The 22,100-nt window shown below is 38.9% G+C and overlaps 1 protein-coding gene across 1 annotated transcript in view; it reads right to left on the bottom strand.

Annotated features, from left to right (window-relative positions):
* INTS8 (integrator complex subunit 8) overlaps positions 1-22,100 on the bottom strand; it is a 57,089-nt gene that overhangs the window by 3,989 nt on the left and 31,000 nt on the right. Inside the window, exons 15-26 of the mRNA XM_025393379.1 lie at positions 18,812-19,013; positions 16,155-16,276; positions 11,043-11,227; positions 10,542-10,575; positions 9,531-9,587; positions 9,394-9,455; positions 4,733-4,851; positions 3,257-3,360; positions 2,141-2,191; positions 589-662; positions 451-515; positions 247-290 (exon numbers count right to left, since the gene is read on the bottom strand). Of these exons, the coding sequence (XP_025249164.1) occupies positions 247-290; positions 451-515; positions 589-662; positions 2,141-2,191; positions 3,257-3,360; positions 4,733-4,851; positions 9,394-9,455; positions 9,531-9,587; positions 10,542-10,575; positions 11,043-11,227; positions 16,155-16,276; positions 18,812-19,013 (1,119 nt within the window). The remainder of the gene's footprint in view (positions 1-246; positions 291-450; positions 516-588; positions 663-2,140; positions 2,192-3,256; positions 3,361-4,732; positions 4,852-9,393; positions 9,456-9,530; positions 9,588-10,541; positions 10,576-11,042; positions 11,228-16,154; positions 16,277-18,811; positions 19,014-22,100) is intronic.

The raw sequence follows: 22,100 nt of genomic DNA, 5'->3' as shown, positions 1-22,100 counted from the left end.
GTGTGAGATGATAAGCCATTAGAAGGTTTGGGACTGAGAAATGACATGCTCTAATATTTTAAAATAACATATAATGACATGGAACAGCTAAAATTATCAAAAAAGGATCTTTTATGATGTAAACACTGATAATAAAGTTCTGGCAGTAACTAGGCACACAAAATCTATTTTTTGTTGGTTCACATCTTAACAATTGTTTAATATTCTGGAAACTATACCACTGAAGAAAGGCGTAAGGTAACTTACTGCAATTTGTCTTTTATCTGTTTCTCCTCTTTTATGATGAAGATCTAAATAATCAGTTAAGAAAAATAAATCTGACAGTATTAAATATAATGAGAGAATCTCAACTCATTTTCAGTTTTGATTTGGAAAATATACAATATTAAATATTCCTTTAACTTATAGAAATGGATCATTCTAACATCACACACATTGATGAAAGGATACAAGTCAAGTATTCCAAAATAGTAACATCCCATATGTAGTCGTAGTAGGAGTCCATAGCATCATGACTGAAAGAGAGAATTCAGTTACTTCTTAAGCAGAAAAATGTTGACCTCATTATTTTAAAAAAATTATTCATACCTGTTTTGTTCTTGCAGAGATTTAAACGCTGTTTTGTAGTCAATTTCTCTGAGGAACTGACATAAAATGGCCACCTACATTAACAAAGATTTGAAAATGGTTTCACGTAATGAAAGCTTGGTTTTACAGGGTAATCTTGAATTATTTATATGAAGAATATATTCTTGAAGAAACCTTATAGATCACATTGAATCAGCTCATTTATGGATTCCATCCAATTTTAAGTTCAAAAACCTTTATACACGTGTCTGTCTGACCACTATTTTCTTCATCAGTGACCTAAACCACAAATTTTTAGAGGTCTGTTTGAATGAGAAGCTGGCAAAAAGCCAGTTCAGAAAACTGAAGGGGGTGGAAAACTGCCAAGCAAAAGTGTCATGACATTCAAGGACATACAGAGCATGCAATTAAACCTTTCACAGCTGGCAAGTATAGATGCTCATTTTGGCAAAATTTAGGCTGCCAGTCTGCTTAACATAGAAAACATTTCACTCAGGTCATAATGTCCATCTCTTTAAAAAATAGTTTTTATTGATTTAATTCACAAACCATAATAGTTACCTTCTTAAAGTACCCAATCTGGTGGGTTTTAGTATATTCACCAAGTTGTACAACCATCACCACTATGTAATTTCAAAACATTTTCATTACTTCCCTCAAAAAAGTCCATTAATTAGCAGTCACTCTCCACTCCCTCTCACCTCAAGCCTCTGATAACCACTAATTTACTTCGTCTCCATACTCTGAACATTTCATATGAATGGAATCATAGACTATGTAGCCTTTTGTGTCTAGCTTCTTTCACTTAGTATAATCTTTCAAGGTTCAGCCATGCTGTATCATGCAACATTACTGACCATTCCTTTCTATGGCTGAATAATATGTCATTGCATGGATATGCTGCATTGTGTTTAGTCATTCATCATTTGATAGACATTAGGGTTGTTTCTACTTTTTGGCTATTATGGATAAGCCTGCTGTGAACACTTGTGTACAACTTTTTCTGTGGGCATACGTTTCCAATTCTTTTGGGTATATACCTAGGAGTGAAACTGCTGGGTCATATAATAATTCTTTTTACCTTTTTGAGGAACTGGGAAACTGTTTTCCTGAGGCTGCACCATTTCGATGCTACAACATTTTATATTCCCACCAGCAACATATGAGGGTGCCAATGTCCCCACATCCTCACCAACATTTGTTTTTAAATGTCTTTAGATTACGGCCATTGCAGTGGGTAGGAAGTGGTATCTCATGGTTCTGATTTGCATTTCCCTAATGACTAATGCACATTTCTAATCTAAAGTATCTTTAAAAACTTGAAAAATGCTTTCTTCCCATTTAGGAGGTTTAAAGGTCAATGTTTTTAATTCATACTTTCATTTTAGTTGACACTGTATAAACTATTAAAAAAAATTAAAGAATATGCCAAACTCTTACATACCCTAAGTGATTTCGATATGTAAAATAAAATACAATTTCCAGTTCAATGCTTTATTATACACTCTAACATACATAAAAACAAAACAACTTCATAATATTATAAACTAACCTGTGTGTGGCAATTCAGCAAAGAACAACATTTTATCATTCGTTTTATTACCTACAAAAGCAAAATTCTCATTATTTTCAAAAACCAGCTAACATGGATTGTAACAAATGTGCCACTTCACAAATGTGAAGCTGTGTGTGGAGGAACAGGGGGTATATGGGAACTCTGTACCTTTTATTCAATTTTGCTGTGAACCTAAAAGTGCTGTTAAAAAAAAAAAAAACTAAAAATCTAATAAATGTTCAATCTTATTTCAAAAGCCATTATAAGTATTTTTAAAATATCATTTAAGTTATGATACTGGTAGCCTACATCGGAGGAAATAGCAACGCATATCAAAAAAAAAAAAAAGGGACAAAATTTGATACCAGGTGCAGGAATGGGGAGGAAATGGGAAGAAGTAGTTCAAAGGGCACAAATTTGCTATTACAGTAAGTCCAGCAAGCTGATATACAGTATGAGGACTAGAATTCATTATACTGTACTGTATACTAAAAATTTGCTAAGAGTAGATTTTAGGTGCTCTTATCACAAAAAACGGGTAACTAAGGAAGGCAACAGATATGTTTTTTGTTTGACTGTACACTGTGTATATTAAAACATAATTCTGTATATCTTAAATATATACCAAAGAAATTAAGAAAAAAAAAAAAAACAGGGATTTAGGAGATAGAATCCATATGATTTGAGAGCTAACTGGATGGTGGCAGGAGGATCAGTAAAGAAAAAAGTCAAAAATGATGGCCAGGGTTTGGGCTTGAACAACTCAGATGGTTAAACAAAAAAGTTTGTTTGGTATTTTGCAGTTTTTTTTGTTTTTGTTTTTGAAAGGGCACGTGAATTTATTAGAAGTGTATTAGGAGTTTATTACTTTATGGTAAAGTAAGATACAAATCAGTTTGAACAAGTTGAATTTGAGGTGTTTTGGGGGAATCAAGACAGCAATAAGTGCTAGAAATAGGGACAATGAAAATACAGAGAGCAATCTGTTCTAGAGTCATGAACCTGGGACTTACGATCACATTACAAGGAAATGGGTAAGTTCAGCCAAAAGGGGGCCCATGAAGAACATATACAGGTAGGCAAGAAGCCAGCCAGCCCATGAAAACAATTTACCTGGTCTGTATAAACATCAGGGGGCACAGCCTTGTTAAAGAAGTCAGAACACACAGCTCCTGCCTGGAGGTAATAGTGAAGAGCTGCTGAATACTGATTCGTTGCTGAAACAGAAAAACAGACATAAAGCATTAGAGGTAACAGTTGAAAAATAGGGCTTCCTTTGTGAAGAGTCAGGTGAAACTTCATAAGTTAACACAAGCAGATTAAACCACAGATCTAGAAATAAAACGTTAGTTCATATTTCTTGCCAAATGTCCTAGCACAGAATTTAGTATTTGGAGATTTTACTTCCCAAATGTCCAAACTAGAAACAAATTATAATTTTGTGAAGTAGTTCAGAATCGGTATATCAAGAACCTGACAGCTATCAAGCTGATATCTTGAATTTGATAGATATCAAGAACCCGATAGCTTCTTTTGGGGACTGGGGTGGAAATGAGCATTAAAATCAGCATTTGCGTCAAAATAATCCAGAGGAGAGAAGAATGATGCGGGAAAGGGCACACATGAAACAAGACTGGCCATGAGCTAATTACTGTTAATTAGTAGCTGGGTGGTAGATACATGGGTGTTCAGCCCACTATCCCTTTTATCTTCATATCTTGAACTTTCCCTTTAAAAAATTCAACTCATTAGGAAACAAATACGATAGGAAAAAATCTTAATTAAAAACCAACTCCTAAAACACAGATTCTGAAATGATTCTAGTCAGAAATTTTATTTGATCTGTAGAGTAACAGAAGCACTGAAAGTTTCGTATCAAGTGGGAAAACCTTATCACATACAACCCAGCACAGGGGTAATGGGGAGAGTTACCCCTATCTCCAAGAATAAAAATAATGATCAAGTGTATCTGGAGAGAGTTTAGAATCTCTAAACAGCATTTTAAAAAGAAAACCTCATTCTCCTTAAAGATGTTTTACCAATTAGATTTAAAAAATTCATGCCGGGCGCAGGGGCTCACGCCTGTAATCCTAACACTTTGGGAGACCGAGGCGGGCGGATCACCTGAGGTGAGGAGTTCAAGACCAGCCTTGCCAACATAGCAAAAACCAATATCTACTAAAAATACAAAAATTAGCCAGGCGTGGTGGTGGGTGCCTATAATCCCAGCTACTTGCGAGGCTGAGGCAGGAGAATCGCTTGAACCTGGGAGGCGGAGGTTGCAGTGAGTCAAGATCATGCCACTTCACTCCAGCCTGGGCGATAGAGCGAGACTCCATCTCAAAAAAAAAAAAAAAAAAATCACTACTTTTTTAAAAAAGATAATAAAGGTAGTCCACATAAAATTAAAAGCATCTGAACCAAAGGTTCCACACTAAAAAAAAGTATAAATACTTTTACTGCTTGAATTTACTAAAGTAAATCTCAAGAAAACTTAACAAGTATTGTAATAAAATAGGTCATATATTTACTTTTACTTCAGAAAGTGCTATAAAAACAAAACACAAAGCAACTAAACATCTCACTTACCAAAGTAAATATCTGCCTGGATAATTAACCAGGAATGGTTATTTGGATTTATACTGAGTGTGTATCGAACTAGCTCTTTCACTGTGATTGCCACAGCTTCAAAGTCCACAGACTGCAGGCTAAAAGGAAAGACACATAACATTAATCTCTATTTTAAAAGTCAACTTTAAATTCCATGCATGTATTTATTAAAAACAAAAAGACTCAGCCAAGATTTAGGTGAACATAAATATAATGCTAAATACTAGGAGTAAATGTACTATAAGAACTATCAACACAACTAAGTCTAAGAAAGTGTGACGGGCTAACTTTTTATGAGGGGTTGAAAACAATCTGATATTTGTTCTCTTTTCTTCAAAATGTCAAAGGTAGACAAGGCTGCACCAAGAAAGTGTATTTGCATCTTTTACAAATGGTTAAAGCATATAAAAGTAGTAAGACACTTACCTTTGCTTTTAGCACAATTTATGGGCAACAAAAGAGACTCATAAAATGTCCCCAAATTATTTTTCTTTTTTTTTTTGAGACGGAGTCTCACTCTGTCGCCCAGGTTGGAGTGAAGCGGCGCGATCTCAGCTCACTGCAACCTCCACCTCCAGGGTTCAAGCGATTCCTCTGCCTCAGCCTCCTGAGTAGCTGGGATTACAGGCACCCACCACCACACCAGCTAATTTTTTTTTTTTTTTTGGTATTTTTAGTAGAGATGGGGTTTCACCATGTTGGCCAGGCTGGTCTCAAATTCCTGGCCTCAGGCAATCTGCCCATCTCAGCCTCCCAAAGTGCTGGGATTACAGGCCTGAGCCACCGCACCTGGCCCCCAAATGATTTTTAAGTTCTGTTATCTATGAGAAGCCACAAAAAAATCAAGGACTCAGACACTGATAATGTTGCCATGTGGCCTTACATCCACCTTAAGGCTTCTTGCAAGAGTTACTGACTCCCCTCGAGATGTTTCAGGGGCCCTAATGGGGTGAGGGGCTGGATGTCCAAGTATATCACGTCAGTGCATTTGGCAGCCCCCAAGAATCAAGAAAAGGGTACTGTGAGCCTCGCTAAATGTGGACACATTGAGGTACAGAAGACGGAACTGTGAAGAGAAAAGCAAGGCTGGCACTCAAGAAACTGCTAACTGCTTCCACCTCCTAAGAGCAGTAAAGCACAAGGGTAGAGAATACAAGCTGTGGATTCAGACACATGGCTCTATCATTTACAAGGTGAATTCAGACAAGGTACTTTTGTTGCCCTGAGGGGTTACAGTTTACCCTAACTCACCACTGTGCCCAGTACAGTGGAAAATGAATTGTGGGATTAGCAAATAGTCAATTATTTATTTAAACTTGGTTATATAAGTTAAATTGGCTTATAATTTTATAGACATTTACAAAATATTACAAGTCTATGAATTCTATATATCAAATAGTTGGTTTTAAAAACGTAATCTTCAATCCAGTGCCATTTCCACTATTCTTGGAATCAATAAAGACTCCCACTCAGGAGAAATACTTTTCTCTAGTCAAACATTTAGTCATATTTTGTTTTCTCTGGGTCAATTTACATTAAAGTATTTTCATCATGAAGATAATAGTTAAGCCTACTATGTACCAGTCTTTATTCTAAATATCTAGCTTAGAAAATGTATTATTTCGTGCAAGGCATGGTGGCTCACGCCTGAAATCCCAGCACTTTGGGAGGCTGAGGCAGGTGGATCACAAAGTCAGGAGATCAAGACCATCTTGGCTAACATGGTGCAACCCCGTCTCTACTAAAAATACAAAATATTAGCCGGGCGTGGTTGCGGGCACCTGTAGTCCCGGCTACTCGGGAGACTGAGGCAGGAGAATGGCATGAACCCAGGAGGTGGAGCTTGCAGTAAGCCGAGATCACGCTACTGCACTCCAGCCTGGGTAACAGAGCAAGACTCCGTCTCAAAAAAACAAAAATAAAAAATAAAATTAAAAAAAATTTTAAAAAGAAAAGAAAATGTACTATTTCATCAATTCTGAGGCAGGTATTATTTTAGAGACGGGGAACATGGCACAGAAAGCAACTTACTGAAGGCATATACCTCTAAGTGAAAAGGCTAGGGCTCAAACCCCGGGTGTCTGACCTATAGCCCTTAGGGTAAACAATTCCTATGCCTCATTTATAAACACGCTGGAAATCAATCATTGCAGTCTAAACTTAGGCCACAGAGGTACTACTACAGAGGCTAAAAAACACAACCACTGGGTGGGGCGTGGTGGCTCATGCCTATAATCCCAGCACTTTAGGAGGCCGAAGGGGGCAGATCACAAGGTCAGGAGTTCCAGACCAGCCTGACCAACATGGTGAAACCTCATCTCTCCTAAAAATACAAAAATTAGCTGGGTGTGCTGGCATGTGCCTGTAATCCCAGCTACTCAGGAGGCTGAGGCAGGAGAATTGCTTGAACCTATGAGGCGGAGGTTGCACTGAGCTAAGATCATGCCACGGCACTCCAGCATGGGCAACAGAGCGAGACTCTGTCTCAAAAAAAAAAAAAAAAAATTAGCCAGGTGTGGTGGCACATGCCTGTAGTCTCAGCTACTCAAGAGGCTGAGGCTGGAGAATTGCTCAAACTCAGAAGGTGGAGGTTGCAGTAAGCCGAGATCATACCACTGCACTCCAGCTTGGGTGACAAGAGTGAGACTCTGTCTCAAAAAAAATCCAAAAAAAAAAAAACAAAAACGCAACCATTGAAACCACCAATTAAAAATGCAAAACTGGGCTGGCCACGGTGGCTTATGCCTGTAATCCTAGCACTTTGGGAGGCTGAGGGGTACAGATCACCTGAGGTCAGGAGTTTGGGACCTGCCTGACCAACATGGAGAAACCCTGTATCTACTAAAAATACAAAATTTGCCAAGCGTGGTGGCACACACCTGTAATCCCAGGTACTCGGGAGGCTGAGGCAGTAGAATCGCTTGAACCAGGGAGACAGAGGTCGCGGTGAGCCGAGATTGCGCCATTGTACTCCAGCCTGGGCAAAAAGAGCGAAACTTTGTCTCAGAAAAAAAAAAAAAAAATCCAAAACTGGGCAGGCATGGTACTCACGCCTATAATCCCAAAGCTCTGGGAGGCCAAGGTGGGCGGATCTCTTGAGGCTAGGGGTTCAAGACCAGCACAGGAAACATGGTGAAACCCCATCTCTACTAAAAATATAAAAATAAATAGCTGGGGGTGGTGGCATGCACCTGTAATCTCAGATACTTGGGAGGCTGAGGCATGAGAATTGCTTGAACCTGGCAGATGTAGGTTGCAGTGAGCTGAGATCTTGCCACTGCACTCCAGCCTGGGCAACAGAGCAACACTATGTCTCAAAAAAAAAAAAAAGAAAGAAAGAAAAAGTGTCTCTACCTGATTCTTGGACTGCTATCTAACAGATTTTATATAAAAATCAGAAACACAGCATGACGGACTCTGCAGTTCAAATGCTGTGAAGCATGCACATGTGCTTCATGCAGCATGGTGCTCCCTTGGGAAACAAGCCTCAGTAAGTGGAAGGCAGGGGCACTCACCTGCTCTGACCCTCCAAATCCCTGGACAAGACAAAGGAGCTTTTCCAATCTCTAAGATTGAGATGGAAACAAATTCTTTACTATTATTCTATTATCAGCTTGCCTGTGCACTGAAATCTTTTATTCCTCAAAGATGCCACTAAGAGTAATAACACAAGGCTTGAACAAGCACAAAGTAAGAAGAGTGAGAGGGAAGGCAGGGAGGAAAAACACTTGGGAGGAAACAAGTGGATTCCCCTATATGAGAAGTTGCTACGTGTGGGAAAAGAAAAATGTAAATGATTCCTTCAAGTAAATGAACACTTTTTCCTTCCCTAAAAAATGTCCCCATCATCTTACTGTGATTCTTAGGTAATGCACGCAAAAGGGAATGTTTCTAAAAGTAATTAAAGAAGTTTAGCTTAGTTCCTACAGCAACTAAAAGAGATTGGGAGACTTTTGATAACTATAGCATTGGATGAGACATACAAAAAAATTATGAAAAAACAAATCACTTTCAAATGGATACTCGTAAAAGAAATAAGATGCTGGAAACCTGATAGAAAGTCTTTCTTTCATTGGCCCCAATTTTCAAATTCTACTGACAATCAGGACCACTTTATCTTCTGTTCTAAGGCTGATAAATCTTAACTCCTACTTAAGAGTTATGCTGGGCCAGGTGTGGTAGCTCCTGCCTGTAATCCCAGCACTTTGGGAGGCTGAGGTAGGTGCATCACTTGAGGTCAGGAGTTTGAGACCAGCCTGGCCAACATGGCAAACCCACGTCTCTACTAAAAATACAAAAATTAGCCAGGCGTGGTGGCAGACACCTGTAATCCCAGCTATTTGGGAGGCTGAGGCATGAGAATCGCTTGAACCCGGGAGGCGGGGGGTGCAGTAAGCAGAAATTGTATCACCGCATTCCAGCCTGGGCAACAGAGTGAGACTCCGCCTCAAAAAAAAAAAAAGTTATGCCTTATCCACAATTTATAGGAAAATAATTATCAAATAGAGAAACACAAAGACTGTAGAATCTCAGCAGATTTCTGGTCCTTTAATAAAATTATCTAAAGGTATCTTTGCTAGTCAGAATGGTTTCCAAATACATAACTCATTTAATAAAATATAAGCTATACCACTACTTACTTGGGAATGGAAGATGGCCAAATAGAAATGTGTTCAGCTGTAATATCATTCACAATGTCCTCCTTTAAAAAGAAAAAAGGTGTGATTTACAAAGAAATTTCTTTCAAATTTTTTAAATGAAATTATGAAATACTTACCCGAACATTGTGAAGTTTCACAAAGAGTGATAAAATAATAGTCAAAACCAGTGGTTCCTATGAGAAAGAAAACACAGAATCCTTAAACAGTGTGTGTGTATATTTATTTTTCTCCTGTCAACCTCACAGACATCAAGCAATTTAAAAGACCCTTGCCTTTTTAAAATTTAGCATCTGTTTTAGCATGCGCTTTAGCACACTAAAAATCAACTTTATTTTTAATCGCATGTGGGCAGGGGGGTGGATCATAGCACATAATTTATATAAAATTAGCATATTTAAATGTTTGGCTTATGGTGCTATCTCCAAGCTCAACTCCTCACATGACTCTTAAGTGACTTTTTATTCCTTCAAATAATGTTAAAAGGGTAAAACCTAGGTTATGTCCAGTAAATAAATATGACATTGATCCTACTAAGCAAAAATTAAAGTCAGGCTTCACACATCTAGTCCCTATTATGAAGACTTTTTTACAATTTAAAGAAATACCTGCTCCGTTCACTAAAACATGGTAAAGTAAATGAAAAACTTTTCCAATCAGATTATCCCACCCAACAATAATGATCACTGAAGAAAAGCACATTAACAGGCCACTTTAATAATTTAAGCAGAAGCCAGGCAAGGTGGCTAACACCTGTAATCCCAGCACTTTGAGGGGCCAAGGAGGGAGGATCATTTGAGACCAGGAGTTAGAAACTAGCCTGGGCAACAAGGGGAGACCTCATCTCTACAAAAAGTGAGCTGGGCATGGTGACATGTGCCTGTAGTCCCAGTTCCTCAGAAAGCTGAGGCGGAAGGACTGCTTAACCTCAAGAGTTAGAAGATGCAGTGAGTTATGATTACACCTCAGCACTCCAGCTTGGGTGACAGATCAAGACCCTCTCTCTTAAAAAAAAATTTAAATTAAAAAACAAACAATAATTTAATCAGTATTTGAAGTACCCAATAATTTTTAGTCATAGTCTACAATAACCAGCAATAGTAATTAGAGCAATTTTTAATAAAACTTACTCGTAATTTTTTGATAAAAGAAAGCAGTTCACTCCTACAAAACAAAAATTTTTGAATATACATTAAATATTAGAAATTAAAAATAAAATCAAGAAAGTAAATTATAGATGAAGGTTTATTCTTAATGCTCCAATTCGGCAAGTATGAAAAGGAATGTAATATTCTATCGTCATACTAACCTAATAACATTTCTTCCCTGTTTTAATCACATGTGAAGTCTTCAATACTATCCAACCTTAAACACTACTGATTTTTAATTCCAGTTGATTAAATGATTAATAGTTTCTTAAAATGACACATAAACAGAAGATATTTCCAAAAGTGGCCAAGGCAGACAGGTTCATCACAGACGAGTACTACAGAACTCGTAAGATTGTCCAACTTTATGATATACACAATAAAAGCTGATGTTCTTGAAATCAACCTTTAATAGGTCAATAGTATAAACAGGATAAATATTAAGAACTCGAACACAACTGACAGAAACATACCAATACATACCGATACATGATACCTAACGTAGATTCCCTCTGCTTTATTAGACTAACTCTGCCATCATTTCCTCGTTTGTGCTGACTGGACACACTACAGATTTGAACAACAACTTCCCAAAGGTCTTTGGCAGTCCGTCTACTTTCTTTAGGGCCTGGAAGTTCTTTGCATGTAGCTGCTAAAAGCTGTCCAAGCTATAACATGAAAAACAAAACACACAAAAGATAATCTGTAATGTCATGCACATTAGTTCTATTATCAAGGCACACTGGAGGAAACATGGAATGACTGCCCAAACATACTAAGCACAGTTATTTTATGCTATGCATTCTGTACAACCTTTGAGGAATTTAGGGCTCATTGTCTACTGACAGATCTGAATCTGAGAAAGATCCTCTGGTTCGAGCATACAAACTTTGTCTCTGAACAATTATAGTCTAGTGAAAATGAAAATGAGACAATGCAAAGAGATAGGTGATTTATTAAGTGGAAAAAAAAACCGAGATGCTAAATACACATAGTATTATCCCACGTTACATCGGGAAAAAATTGTGTAATGGAAGGCATACACCTAAATGTTAACTGTAGTAAAAGCCCAGGGGGTGAGATTAAAATACTTAGATTTTTCTCTCTCCCTTGCACACATATGCACACATACAACTTCTTATCACTAAAAAAAAATTGTTTCAATGAAAAAAATAAGTAAAAGAATAAGGAAACTGAAGTTGGTGGAATTAAGCGATACAGATTTAAAGCAATTTTTCTCCAAGAAAACTGGTAGCAACTGGGAATGGAGCTACTGCTCATCTGAGGAGGTAGAATTAAGGCAGGACAGGTTATATAAAGTGACTGGTGTGAATAAATGCAGCCTCAAGGACCTAAGACATAGGGAGCACCCAGAAATAAAGAGTGGAAAAGCTGAAAGCAAAAGACAGAGAAAGACTAACTTACAATAAATTCAGAATTTCTTTTTTTTTTTGGAGACAGGGTCTTGCTCTGCACCCAGGCTGGAGTGCAGTGGCATGATCTTGGCTCACTGCAACCTCCGCCTCCCAGGCTCAAACGATTCTTGTGCCTCAGCCTCCCGAGTAGCTGGAATTACAGGCATGTGCCACCATGCCCAGCTAATTTCTGTATTTTTAGTAGAGACGGGGTTTCACCTTGTTGGCCAGGCTGGTCTCAAACTTCTGGCCTCAAGTGATCCATCCACTTCGGCCTCCCAAAGTGTTGAGATCACAGGCGTGAGCCATGGCACCTGGCCAAATTCAGAATTGGGACCCGTTATTCTTGTTCATATTAACTTTTATACTCCATGGCTCTTGTAGAGGATGCAGTAACAAGGATAATTTCAAATCCATCAGGAACCCCTTGTTTCTACTTAAAATGGACCTAGAAAATTTTCTAGGGGTCCCTACTGCTTAAGGCAGCTTTTTTAAGGCGGCAGCAAGATTGCGACAAAGACAAAAATTGGTGGTTTTTCTCTACATTTTCTGTTATGAAAAATTTCAAACAGAAAAATAAAAAAAAAAATTCAATAAATACCTGACACGTTGTGACTATTCTGCCATGTTTGCTTTATATATCTACATAAATTGTTTTGTTAAACCATATTAAACTAAGTTAGACACAATATTTCATCCCTAAATACTTCCATATACATCTTCTAAGGACAAGGACATTCTTCTCCATAACCACAACTCTGTGATCATGCCTAAGAAAATTAACGAGAGTACTGTGGCTTTCCAAAGCTCATGAGAATAACATAAAAATCCTACCTATACCAGGTGAATGGATACGGACCAATGGCCTAGTAGGATATTTCATCCTGCATGCTCACCTAAAATACTCGCCTCTGACAAATGGAATCACGATACATGCAACTATTCACTGCAGTGTAACGCCAGGGATACTGGTGCTCTTAGCTCAAATTCATCTTCTGTTGTCAGGGATCATATGCTTTAGGTCACTGAATTTATTACATAAATTACATTTTTAAAATGTTCAGAGGTCTTAGGCCCCAAATCAACTGAATTCCACAAACATTCTTGAGCACCGACTATGGGTGGGCATCATGGAAAGCACAACATAAAAATTAACTGCCCTGAAGCAGTTCATTGTCTTATAGAGAAGACAAGTGGATAAATAACTTATTATTCAGCATAAACACAACAAAAGAAATAGTCAACAGTACAACAGTACAAAGGAAGCAAGAAGAGGAAGTGATTTACTCATTTACAGAGAAAATAATATGGGAAAGCATTAAAGAAATCACACGAACAGGCAAAGCTGGGAAGGACATCCTGGCTAAGATGACAAACAGCATGTGCACAGGTGCAAAATGGAAACATGGCGTGGGCATGCTGGTGCTGCCAGCACAGGGCTGGAACACCAAGGGGCAGGGGAGCTGCACCTGGAGGAGGAGAAGCATGCACACCTTAAGAGGGCTGGTAGGCCACATGAACAACCTAAGGTTTTAGCCTACACTAGGACCACTGTGGCTGCCAACCCCTACTACTACCACCTAGGCTCTTATCATCCGAGTGCCTATAAACCTGTGCCCTTTCCATTATGTGACACTACCACTCTCTCTGATCTAAGGGGCAGACTAGACAGTTTTATATTATTTCAAAAGGGTGCATTTTAGTCACATGCTTAAGAATTTTCTGTTCCTATTTGTGATTACATAATATATGAGTAGGAAAATATAACAGAATAGGAAACATTAAAATCGCTAATACCCCATTATCCAGAGATAATAGCTGTTAATATCCTTTCAGACTTTTTCCTACACGTGTGTGCGTGTGTGTGTGGTGTATTCCACACCAAACTGGAAGTGTGGACACTGATTCAGATTATATTTTTTTTCAAAACACCATCCCTCATTCTAAACTTCTTTCTTTAATTCCTTTTTCCTTGACATTAACAAGGCAGTGAGAGGGCAATCATGTATGGAAGGTGGCACACAAAACCCTAACCACCAGATGACATATGAGGAGACACCTAAGTGACAATTCTTTTGCAAAGTCACCACACATCCTTCCTGCTTTTGGACCAGATCAGGGGAACTGCAGGAAGCAGTGAGACAGTCTCTCCCAGAGTAAGGCAACCAACAAAACAATTTCCTGTGTCCTTACACATTGTAGACCCTCAAGCATTCATTACACAAACACATGCCTATCTCTCCTGGTGCACAGCTCCACAGAAGTCATTGCCAGAGGTAAAGAGAAGAGTTACTCTACTGTCTTTGCACTCAGTGACAAGCTACAATTCTAAGTGTAAGAGATAGTAACCTTGGAACAAAATGGTTCCCTCATCTGATTTTCTTAAAGGCTAAGAAAAGACTGTTGGGCATAATGAGACAAGTACCCAAGAAATTAAGAACTCACATTCCAGAAAGTTCACTAAAGAGACAGAAATGATTCAGGCTGGGTGCGGTAGCTTATGCCTGTAATCCCAGCACTTTGGGAGGCCCAGGCGGGTGGATCACCTGAGGTCAGGAGTTCGAGACCAGCTGTGGCAAAACCCGTCTCTATTAAAAATACAAAACAAAAAAAAATTACCCGGGTGTGGTGGTGCACACCTGTAATCCCAGCTACTTGGGAGGCTGAGGCACAAGAATGGGTTGAAACTAGGAAGTGGAGGTTGCAGTGAGCCGAGACTGTGCCAATGCACTCCAGCCTGGGCGACAGAGGGGGACTCAGTCTCCAAAAAAAAAAAAAAAAAAAAGAAGAGATAGATATGATTCAATGTCTGAAATTTCAAAGAAAAGGATAATTCAAGTATGGCAATTTTCATGAGCAAGTGTAAAGATAACAAAAAGAGGTGGAAAACTGAAAAAAATCAATAAACTCTCAATAAATCCTCAAAGGGTTAAAATGAAATGAGTTCAGTTTTTAAAAGGACATACATGAAATATGAAGGAAGAAACAAGTAACCAAACACAAATGTTACGAAGTGGTACAGTTTTACAAGAGTTCCCAGATAAACACAGATTTAAAGGATTTTTTATTACTAAAGATAAGTTGGGACAAACGAGGAAGAATAACAAAAGGTAATAGGAACAAATAAAATAATGAGAAAATCTGAAGGACCAAATATACCCAAAAAGGAGAGTGGGACTTACAATGTTAAATCACTACATGTTTAACTTTGTTTTTTGGTGTTTTTTTTTTTGAGATGGAGTTTTGCTCTTGTTGCCCAGGCTGGAGTGCAATGGTGTGATCTCGGCTCACTGCAACCTCTGCCTCCCGGGTTCAAGCGATTCTCCTGCCTCAGCCTCCTGAGTAGCTAGGACTACAGGTGTCCACCACCATGCCCGGCTAATTTTTGCATTTTTAGTAAAGACAGGGTTTCACCATATCGGCCAGGCTGGTCTCAAACTCCTGACCTTGTGATCCACACACCTTGGCCTCCCAAAGTGCTGGGATTACAGGCATGAGCCACTGTGCCTGGCCTACCTTGTTTTTTTTTTTTAACTGTAACACCAGAAAGTGAGAAAAACCTACTACTTATTCAGTGTGTATAATATTAACACATGAAAGATATAATCTTAGAAGAAACCTCCAGTTTCTCATTAGTTTTGATATTTTCTGTACTCAGAAGCATTTTAGGTTGCAAAGGATATAATTAAGACAACAAAATAAACAACTTACTACCAATTTACTGAATAAATTCTTTTATTAGGGGAATAATTACTAATAGCAAACCTGTTAGAGATTCAGAGATAGCAAACTTAGAAGGGTAAAATTCTAAAGAAGAATAAAGTGTTCAAATGGAAACAAGGAGAAGTGCATCCCTGACGGACTCCATCAGCTCTAGAGTGTGATTATAGCAACCAAAGCAAAGAAAGTGAATCTCTCATTATCTTAGGATTACACCAACGTGTTATCTGTTAACTAAATAATCTGTGACTACATGCTCATGAATTATAGGGCATTAGAAAGAAATATTAGAACAAGGTCAAGTGCATGAATTACCAAAAACTATCCTTTAACTACAAATCAACAAGCATTTGTCCAATCATTTGTATCACAGAAATTAGACAAGTTCCCAAACTAGTATAAAGTTAAAGAAACAAGTATAATACTATCCTCACAATCCTTTTATTTAAACATTAATTACCTTAACATATGGATTACTCTGAAGCAAAAATGCAGGAACTTGGAGTGTAAGGTATTCACTTTCCCTCCAGTTTAACATAAAGGCAACACATTCCTCAGCTATAACTTGACGAAGAGGAATATCTAAAAAGCAAAGAGGAAAACAGTTGGAATTACCATCACAACATTAAAATAAGAACAAAGCAAATACTTGCTCAGATTTCAATTGAATTAAAAAAACAGGCTGGGTATGGTGGCTGACACCTGTAATCCCAACACTTTGGGAGGCCAAGGCAGGAGGATCACTTGAGACCAGGAGTTCAAGTCCAGCCTGGGCAACAGAGTGAGACCTTGTCTCAAAAAACAAACAAAATTTTGTAGAGACAGGGTCTCGCTCTGTCACCAGAATGCAGTGCAATGGTGTGATCATGGCTCACTGCAGCCTTGAGTTCCCAGGCTCAAGCTATCCTTCCACCTCAACCTCCCCAAGTAGCTGGGACCACAGGTCCCACCACACCTGGCTAATGCCACCATAACTGGCTAATTTTTGCATTTTTGTAGAGATGGGGTCTCACTATGTTGTCCAGGCCGGTTTTGAACTCCTGAACTCCAGTGATCTGCCTGCTTCAGCCTCCCAAAGTACTGGGATTACAGGCATGAGCCACCACACCCAGCCTCCTTATTTTAAATACTGCTTATAAGCACAAGCTATAGGACAAGTTGCTGAACATTTAGTAAGTTAGGAGTTTACAAAAATTATATGCAGAGTTATCCGTCCTTTACCCTCCCTATCCCCAAAAAAGGGATGTGAACTACAAACTGATAAGCCAAAAAGGTAGTACAAAGAGACTAATAATTTAAAGGAACTTTCACCCATTTCAAAGAGTAAAAGCATAGGCTTCGAAGTTGGGCTGATGGAGTAAAGTCATAGCTCTGTCTCTTCCTGTGCGACTGTGGGCAAATTCCTCAACCTCTCTGCACCTTGGTTTCTTAGTTACAAAATGGGGATAAGGAAACAGCAGCTATTTCACAGAGCTGCTATGAGGACTAAATGAGTTATGCACCTGAAGCTTAGAACAATGCCTGACACGTAGTTAGCACTCAACAAACATTAAGGTTTAAACATTGTCTCATTTCAGAAAAACCATGCGTGGAAAACCTACCTCCCACTTTTAAAAAGTAAACATGTATACAGCAGCATGTGTCCTTTAGTGCCAGCATATTATTAGATCAGTTCTCATGAAGATATTACAATATTTAAGAGCATGGATGTGTTAAAGCTCAAAGGCATTCTCTCTATAGGGTACTAAAAAGTTGTGATCTATTACTGCATGCCCCTGCTGGAAGTTAGACTTTAATTAGAAATTAAATTAACCCCATAGGACTCAAGATGGTAGCACTTGCTTCTATTCTGACACATTACTATCACCTGCCTTTATAACGCAATTCCACTGTTTATACTTTTAAATGTGTACAGTATGATTTAATTGCTCTAAATACTCCTAAAGCAGAAAAATAAGAAACTGCTTTAACTAAGAAAGATTTATATGTGTCACAGATGATCATTTATATGGTAAGCCCCTTTTCATAGTAAGACATTTACAATTAGAATTAAACACTCAAGATCTGTTCCTAAAGTAGCCACCAGTGAATTTCTAGCCCAATGGCACTCAGTGTGAAGGCATTTTATGGCTGTAATGAGGAAATAAAACTTCAATCTGTATACTAAAGGACATTTTGATTCTTTCAAATACCTGAAAATTGCAATATAGTTTCTCTAGTGTGCAGAAGTATCCCCTAAAATTCATGTGTACCTGGAACCTGAGAATGTGACCTTATTTGGAAATAGTCTTTGCAGATGTAATTAGCTATGATCAAGTCAGCTGGATTAGGGCTGAACCTGGATCCAACGACTGGTGTCCTTATAAGAAGAGCACATGGACATACACAGGGAGAAGGCCATGTGAAGACAGCAACAGAGACTGGAGCAATGCAGCCACAAACCAAAGACTGCTGGGCCACCAGAAGCCAGGAAGATGCAAGGAAAGAGTCTTTCCTGGAGCCTTTCCGGGCAGTACAGCCCTGCAGACACCCTGACTTCAGACATCCGGCCTCCAGAACTGGGAGATAATATATTTCCATTGTTTTAAGTTACCCAGTTTGTGGTACCTTGTTACAGAAACCCAGAAACGAACAGTTTCCTTCATTTTTCCCAATGTTCTCAAGTAAACACCAAACCCAAATTCTGTTTTAGGAGTGAAATAACTTTTTTCAAAGATGATAAAAATTCAGCTGGGTGTGGTAATTCATGCCTCTAATCCCAGCACTTTGGGGGGGCAAGGAAGGTGGATCACCTGAGGTCAGGAGTTCAAAACCAGCCTGGCCAACATGGTGAAACCCCATCTCTACAAAAATACAAAAATTAGCCAGGCATGATGGCGGGTTCCTGAAATCCCAGCAACTCAGGAGGCTGAGGCAGGAGAGTCACTTTAACCCAAAAGGCAGAGATTGCAGTGGGCCGATATCGCGCCATTACATCCAGCCTGAGTGACAGAGCCACACTCTTGTCTCAAAAATAAAAAAAAAGATTACAAACTCAAATAAATGTGCTTTTAAATTTTCCCCCACAATTATCTAAGTACTGAGTTTCTGAAATTTGTCTTTGTGAACCAGTCTTACCAGGAAGCCTCATTTCCAGATAGCCTCGTACCCTACTTATAAGGTCGGATGGCGGTCTCTCTCCTGCCTGCCCTGTCCCAGCTTCATGTGTATGAATATCCAAAAGCAACATCTCATTCAGCATGACCTGACGAAGCTTTGGCGAGAACTCTGTTACCAACTCCAAACAAGCAGCAAAGAGCTGTTTAGCATGGGAAAAGTCCTATGAAAAGAAAAAGAATAGCCTGGGTCACCTTTCCTTTGGCGCCAAAAAATGTGTGCCTTTATGATGACAGAGCAAAGAGGAGAAGGATTAGTTCAAATGGTTAACGTTGCTTTTCTCAGGGAGTAAGGCTCAATAGGATTTTCATCTCTGTATTGTTGATTTATTCCAATACATATTTAATACCTTTGTAATTTAAAAAAATCCAGTAAACAATATAAAATACCTGCTGTATTATGCAACTTTTATAAAAGTTATAAAATAACCAAAGACTTCTGTATTATACAGGTGTAAAATTCTATTACAAGCACCCTCCTCCATCCAACATATTCAGAATTAGATCTTAGACCATTCAAGGATTACACCTTTCAAAATCTTTGCACACCACCTTACTAGCCTATAAAATTGGCTAACAAATAAAATGAAATAAATCAGCTATGATCCAAGTCCTTTCCTACACATCTCTTATGTTTCTAAAGACTAGATTCTATCACTCCACATACTTCATTCACTCCCATAATCTGGCTTCTACCCCTATCATTACAAAGAGGTAGCTCTCACAAACCAAAGACCTTTTTCTTTTTTTTTTCTTTGAGGTGGAGTCTCGCTCTGTCGCCCAGGCTGGGGTGCAGTGGCCGGATCTCAGCTCACTGCACGCTCCGCCTCCCAGGTTTATGCCATTCTCCCGCCTCAGCCTCCTGAGTAGCTGGGACTACAGGCGCCCGCCACCTTGCCCGGCTAGTTTTTTGTAATTTTTAGTAGAGACGGGGTTTCATCGGGTTAGCCAGAATGGTCTCGATCTCCTGACCTCGTGATCCGCCCGTCTCAGCCTCCCAAAGTGCTGGGATTACAGGCTTGAGCCATCGCGCCCGGCCAAGCCAAAGATCTTTTAATTGTCCAATCTACTGAACGCTCTTCTGTTATCTTACAGGAATTAGGGGGCTGCAACTCGGTGCTGTGTATTGCCCTTTTCTTGACATTTTCTTTTCCCCTAGCTATTACACCTTCTACATTTGTCTGGTCCTCACGCCCATCACACCACTATTTCTTGGACTTAGTATTGCATTCCCGAGGGTCTCACGCTCTTTATATTCTCTCTGGGTGATCTTTGGTAACTCCCAAATCTGTAACTCAGTCCAGACCATTCTCCAAGCTTTAGGCTGTTTCCAACTGTAGCTTCAAATTAAAATTGTAAAAATAAACTCGTAATCTGCCCTGCAAAAATGTGTTTCTGCACATTCACTTGCTAGCATTGCCACTGGTTCTCTGACTCTCAAACCAGAAGTCTGAGCATCATGCTCGATTCGTTCTCCTTCTCTTGCCTTCCACATGAAGTCAGTTACCAATTGCTTCCAGATTTTATCTCCTAAATAGTTCTCTAATATGTTCTCTTCTCTCTATCCCTTCTAACACTTGTGACACTAGCTGTGTGCCACTGGACAATTTAATACCTTTAAAACTGAGATAATACCTTCCACAAAGTTTTTGTGAATAAATGAAACAAAAAACATATATGAAATTGCAGAACAGTCTTTGTGCCCAGTAAATGTTATTTTAGGTGTGGAAGGAGAAAAGCTGCTAACTACATTCCTCCTATTAAAACTTTTCAATGGCTTACAATTGTCTCATGATGCACTGTCCAATATGGCAGCCACTAGATAAGATGTGGCTATTGAGCATGTGAAATGTGACTAGTCCAAATTGAGAGATTCTGTAAGTATAAAACACTTACTGGATTTTGAAGACTTAGCACATACATTTTCAAAATACAAAACATCTCAACTTTTTATATCAATTACACATTAAAATGATAGTGTAGACATATTGAGTTAAATAAATCATTTCAATCAATTACACTTTTTTATGAAATTATAGATTACACACATGGCCTACATTATGTTTCCACTGACAATGATGGTCTACAGCAGCAGTTTTCAAACTTTAGCATGCAACAGAATTACTTGAGGGCTTATTTAAAAAGATGTTGGGCCCCATCCCAGAATTTCTGATTCATTAGGTCTAGGATGCGGCCCCCAAATTTTTATTCCAGCAAGTTCCAGCCACGTGCAGTGGTTCATGCCTGTAATGTCAGCACTTTGGGAGGCTGATGTGGAAGGATTGTTTGAGCCCAGGAGTTCAAGGTCAGCCTGGGCAATATAAGGAGACGCTGCCCCTGCAAAAAAAAAAAAAAAAATTCTTTCAAATAAGCTGGGCATGGTGGCACATGCCTGTGGTCCCAGCTACTTAGGGGGCTGAGGTGGGAGGATTGCTTGAGCCAAGGAAGTCCAGGCTGCAGTGATCATGCCACTGCACCTGGTCTGGACGACAAAGCAACACCCTGTCTCAAACAAAAAGTTCCCAAATGTCACAGATGCTGCTGGTGTGGGGACGTAGTTAACTTATTTAAGCCTCAATTTAGTTCACTTCTGCCTTCCAGATGCTGTCTTTAACCTTCCTAAAGAACTCAGTGTATGATCAGTCACGCAACTGCACTGTCTTATATGATTTAACATTACACTTAAGTCTCAACATCCCAGACTACAAACTCATGTAAAATACACTACAGAAGTAATTTTTAAAAATTTTGTTTTCTAATCTTGGTACACAATCTTTACTAGCTGAATCCTAACGAATACAAATAATATCTTTGCATGTTCTCTAAACTTTTAGCACAGAGCAGTATTCATTTGATCAAGACTATTTTAGTATAATTACAACAGTAAAGGAAAGAGAACAAACCAAAATGCCTTTTCAAATATCCTTTTAAGCCTATGACACTGATTTTAAAGATTAGGAAAAGGTAAGTTCTGGTTCCTGACTTCCTGCTAAAATTAGTAAAGCATATTCTTTTTTTTTTTTTTTTTTTTTTTTTTTTTGAGATGGACTATCACTCTGTCACCCAGGTTGGAGTGCAGTGATGCAATCTCAGCTCACTCCAACCTCCACCTCCCATGAGATTCTCCTGCCTCAGACTCCAGAGTAGCTGAGATTACAGGCACCGACCTAATTTTTGTATTTTTAGTAGAGACAAGGTTTCAACATGTTGGCCAGGCTGGTCCTGACCTCAGTCGATCTATCCACCTCAGT

This window comes from Theropithecus gelada, chromosome 8 (genome assembly GCF_003255815.1).
Source record: "Theropithecus gelada isolate Dixy chromosome 8, Tgel_1.0, whole genome shotgun sequence".
NCBI lineage: Eukaryota > Metazoa > Chordata > Mammalia > Primates > Cercopithecidae > Theropithecus > Theropithecus gelada.
The sequence above is the reverse complement of the archived record's forward strand: the minus strand, read 5'-3'. Positions and strand labels throughout refer to the sequence as shown.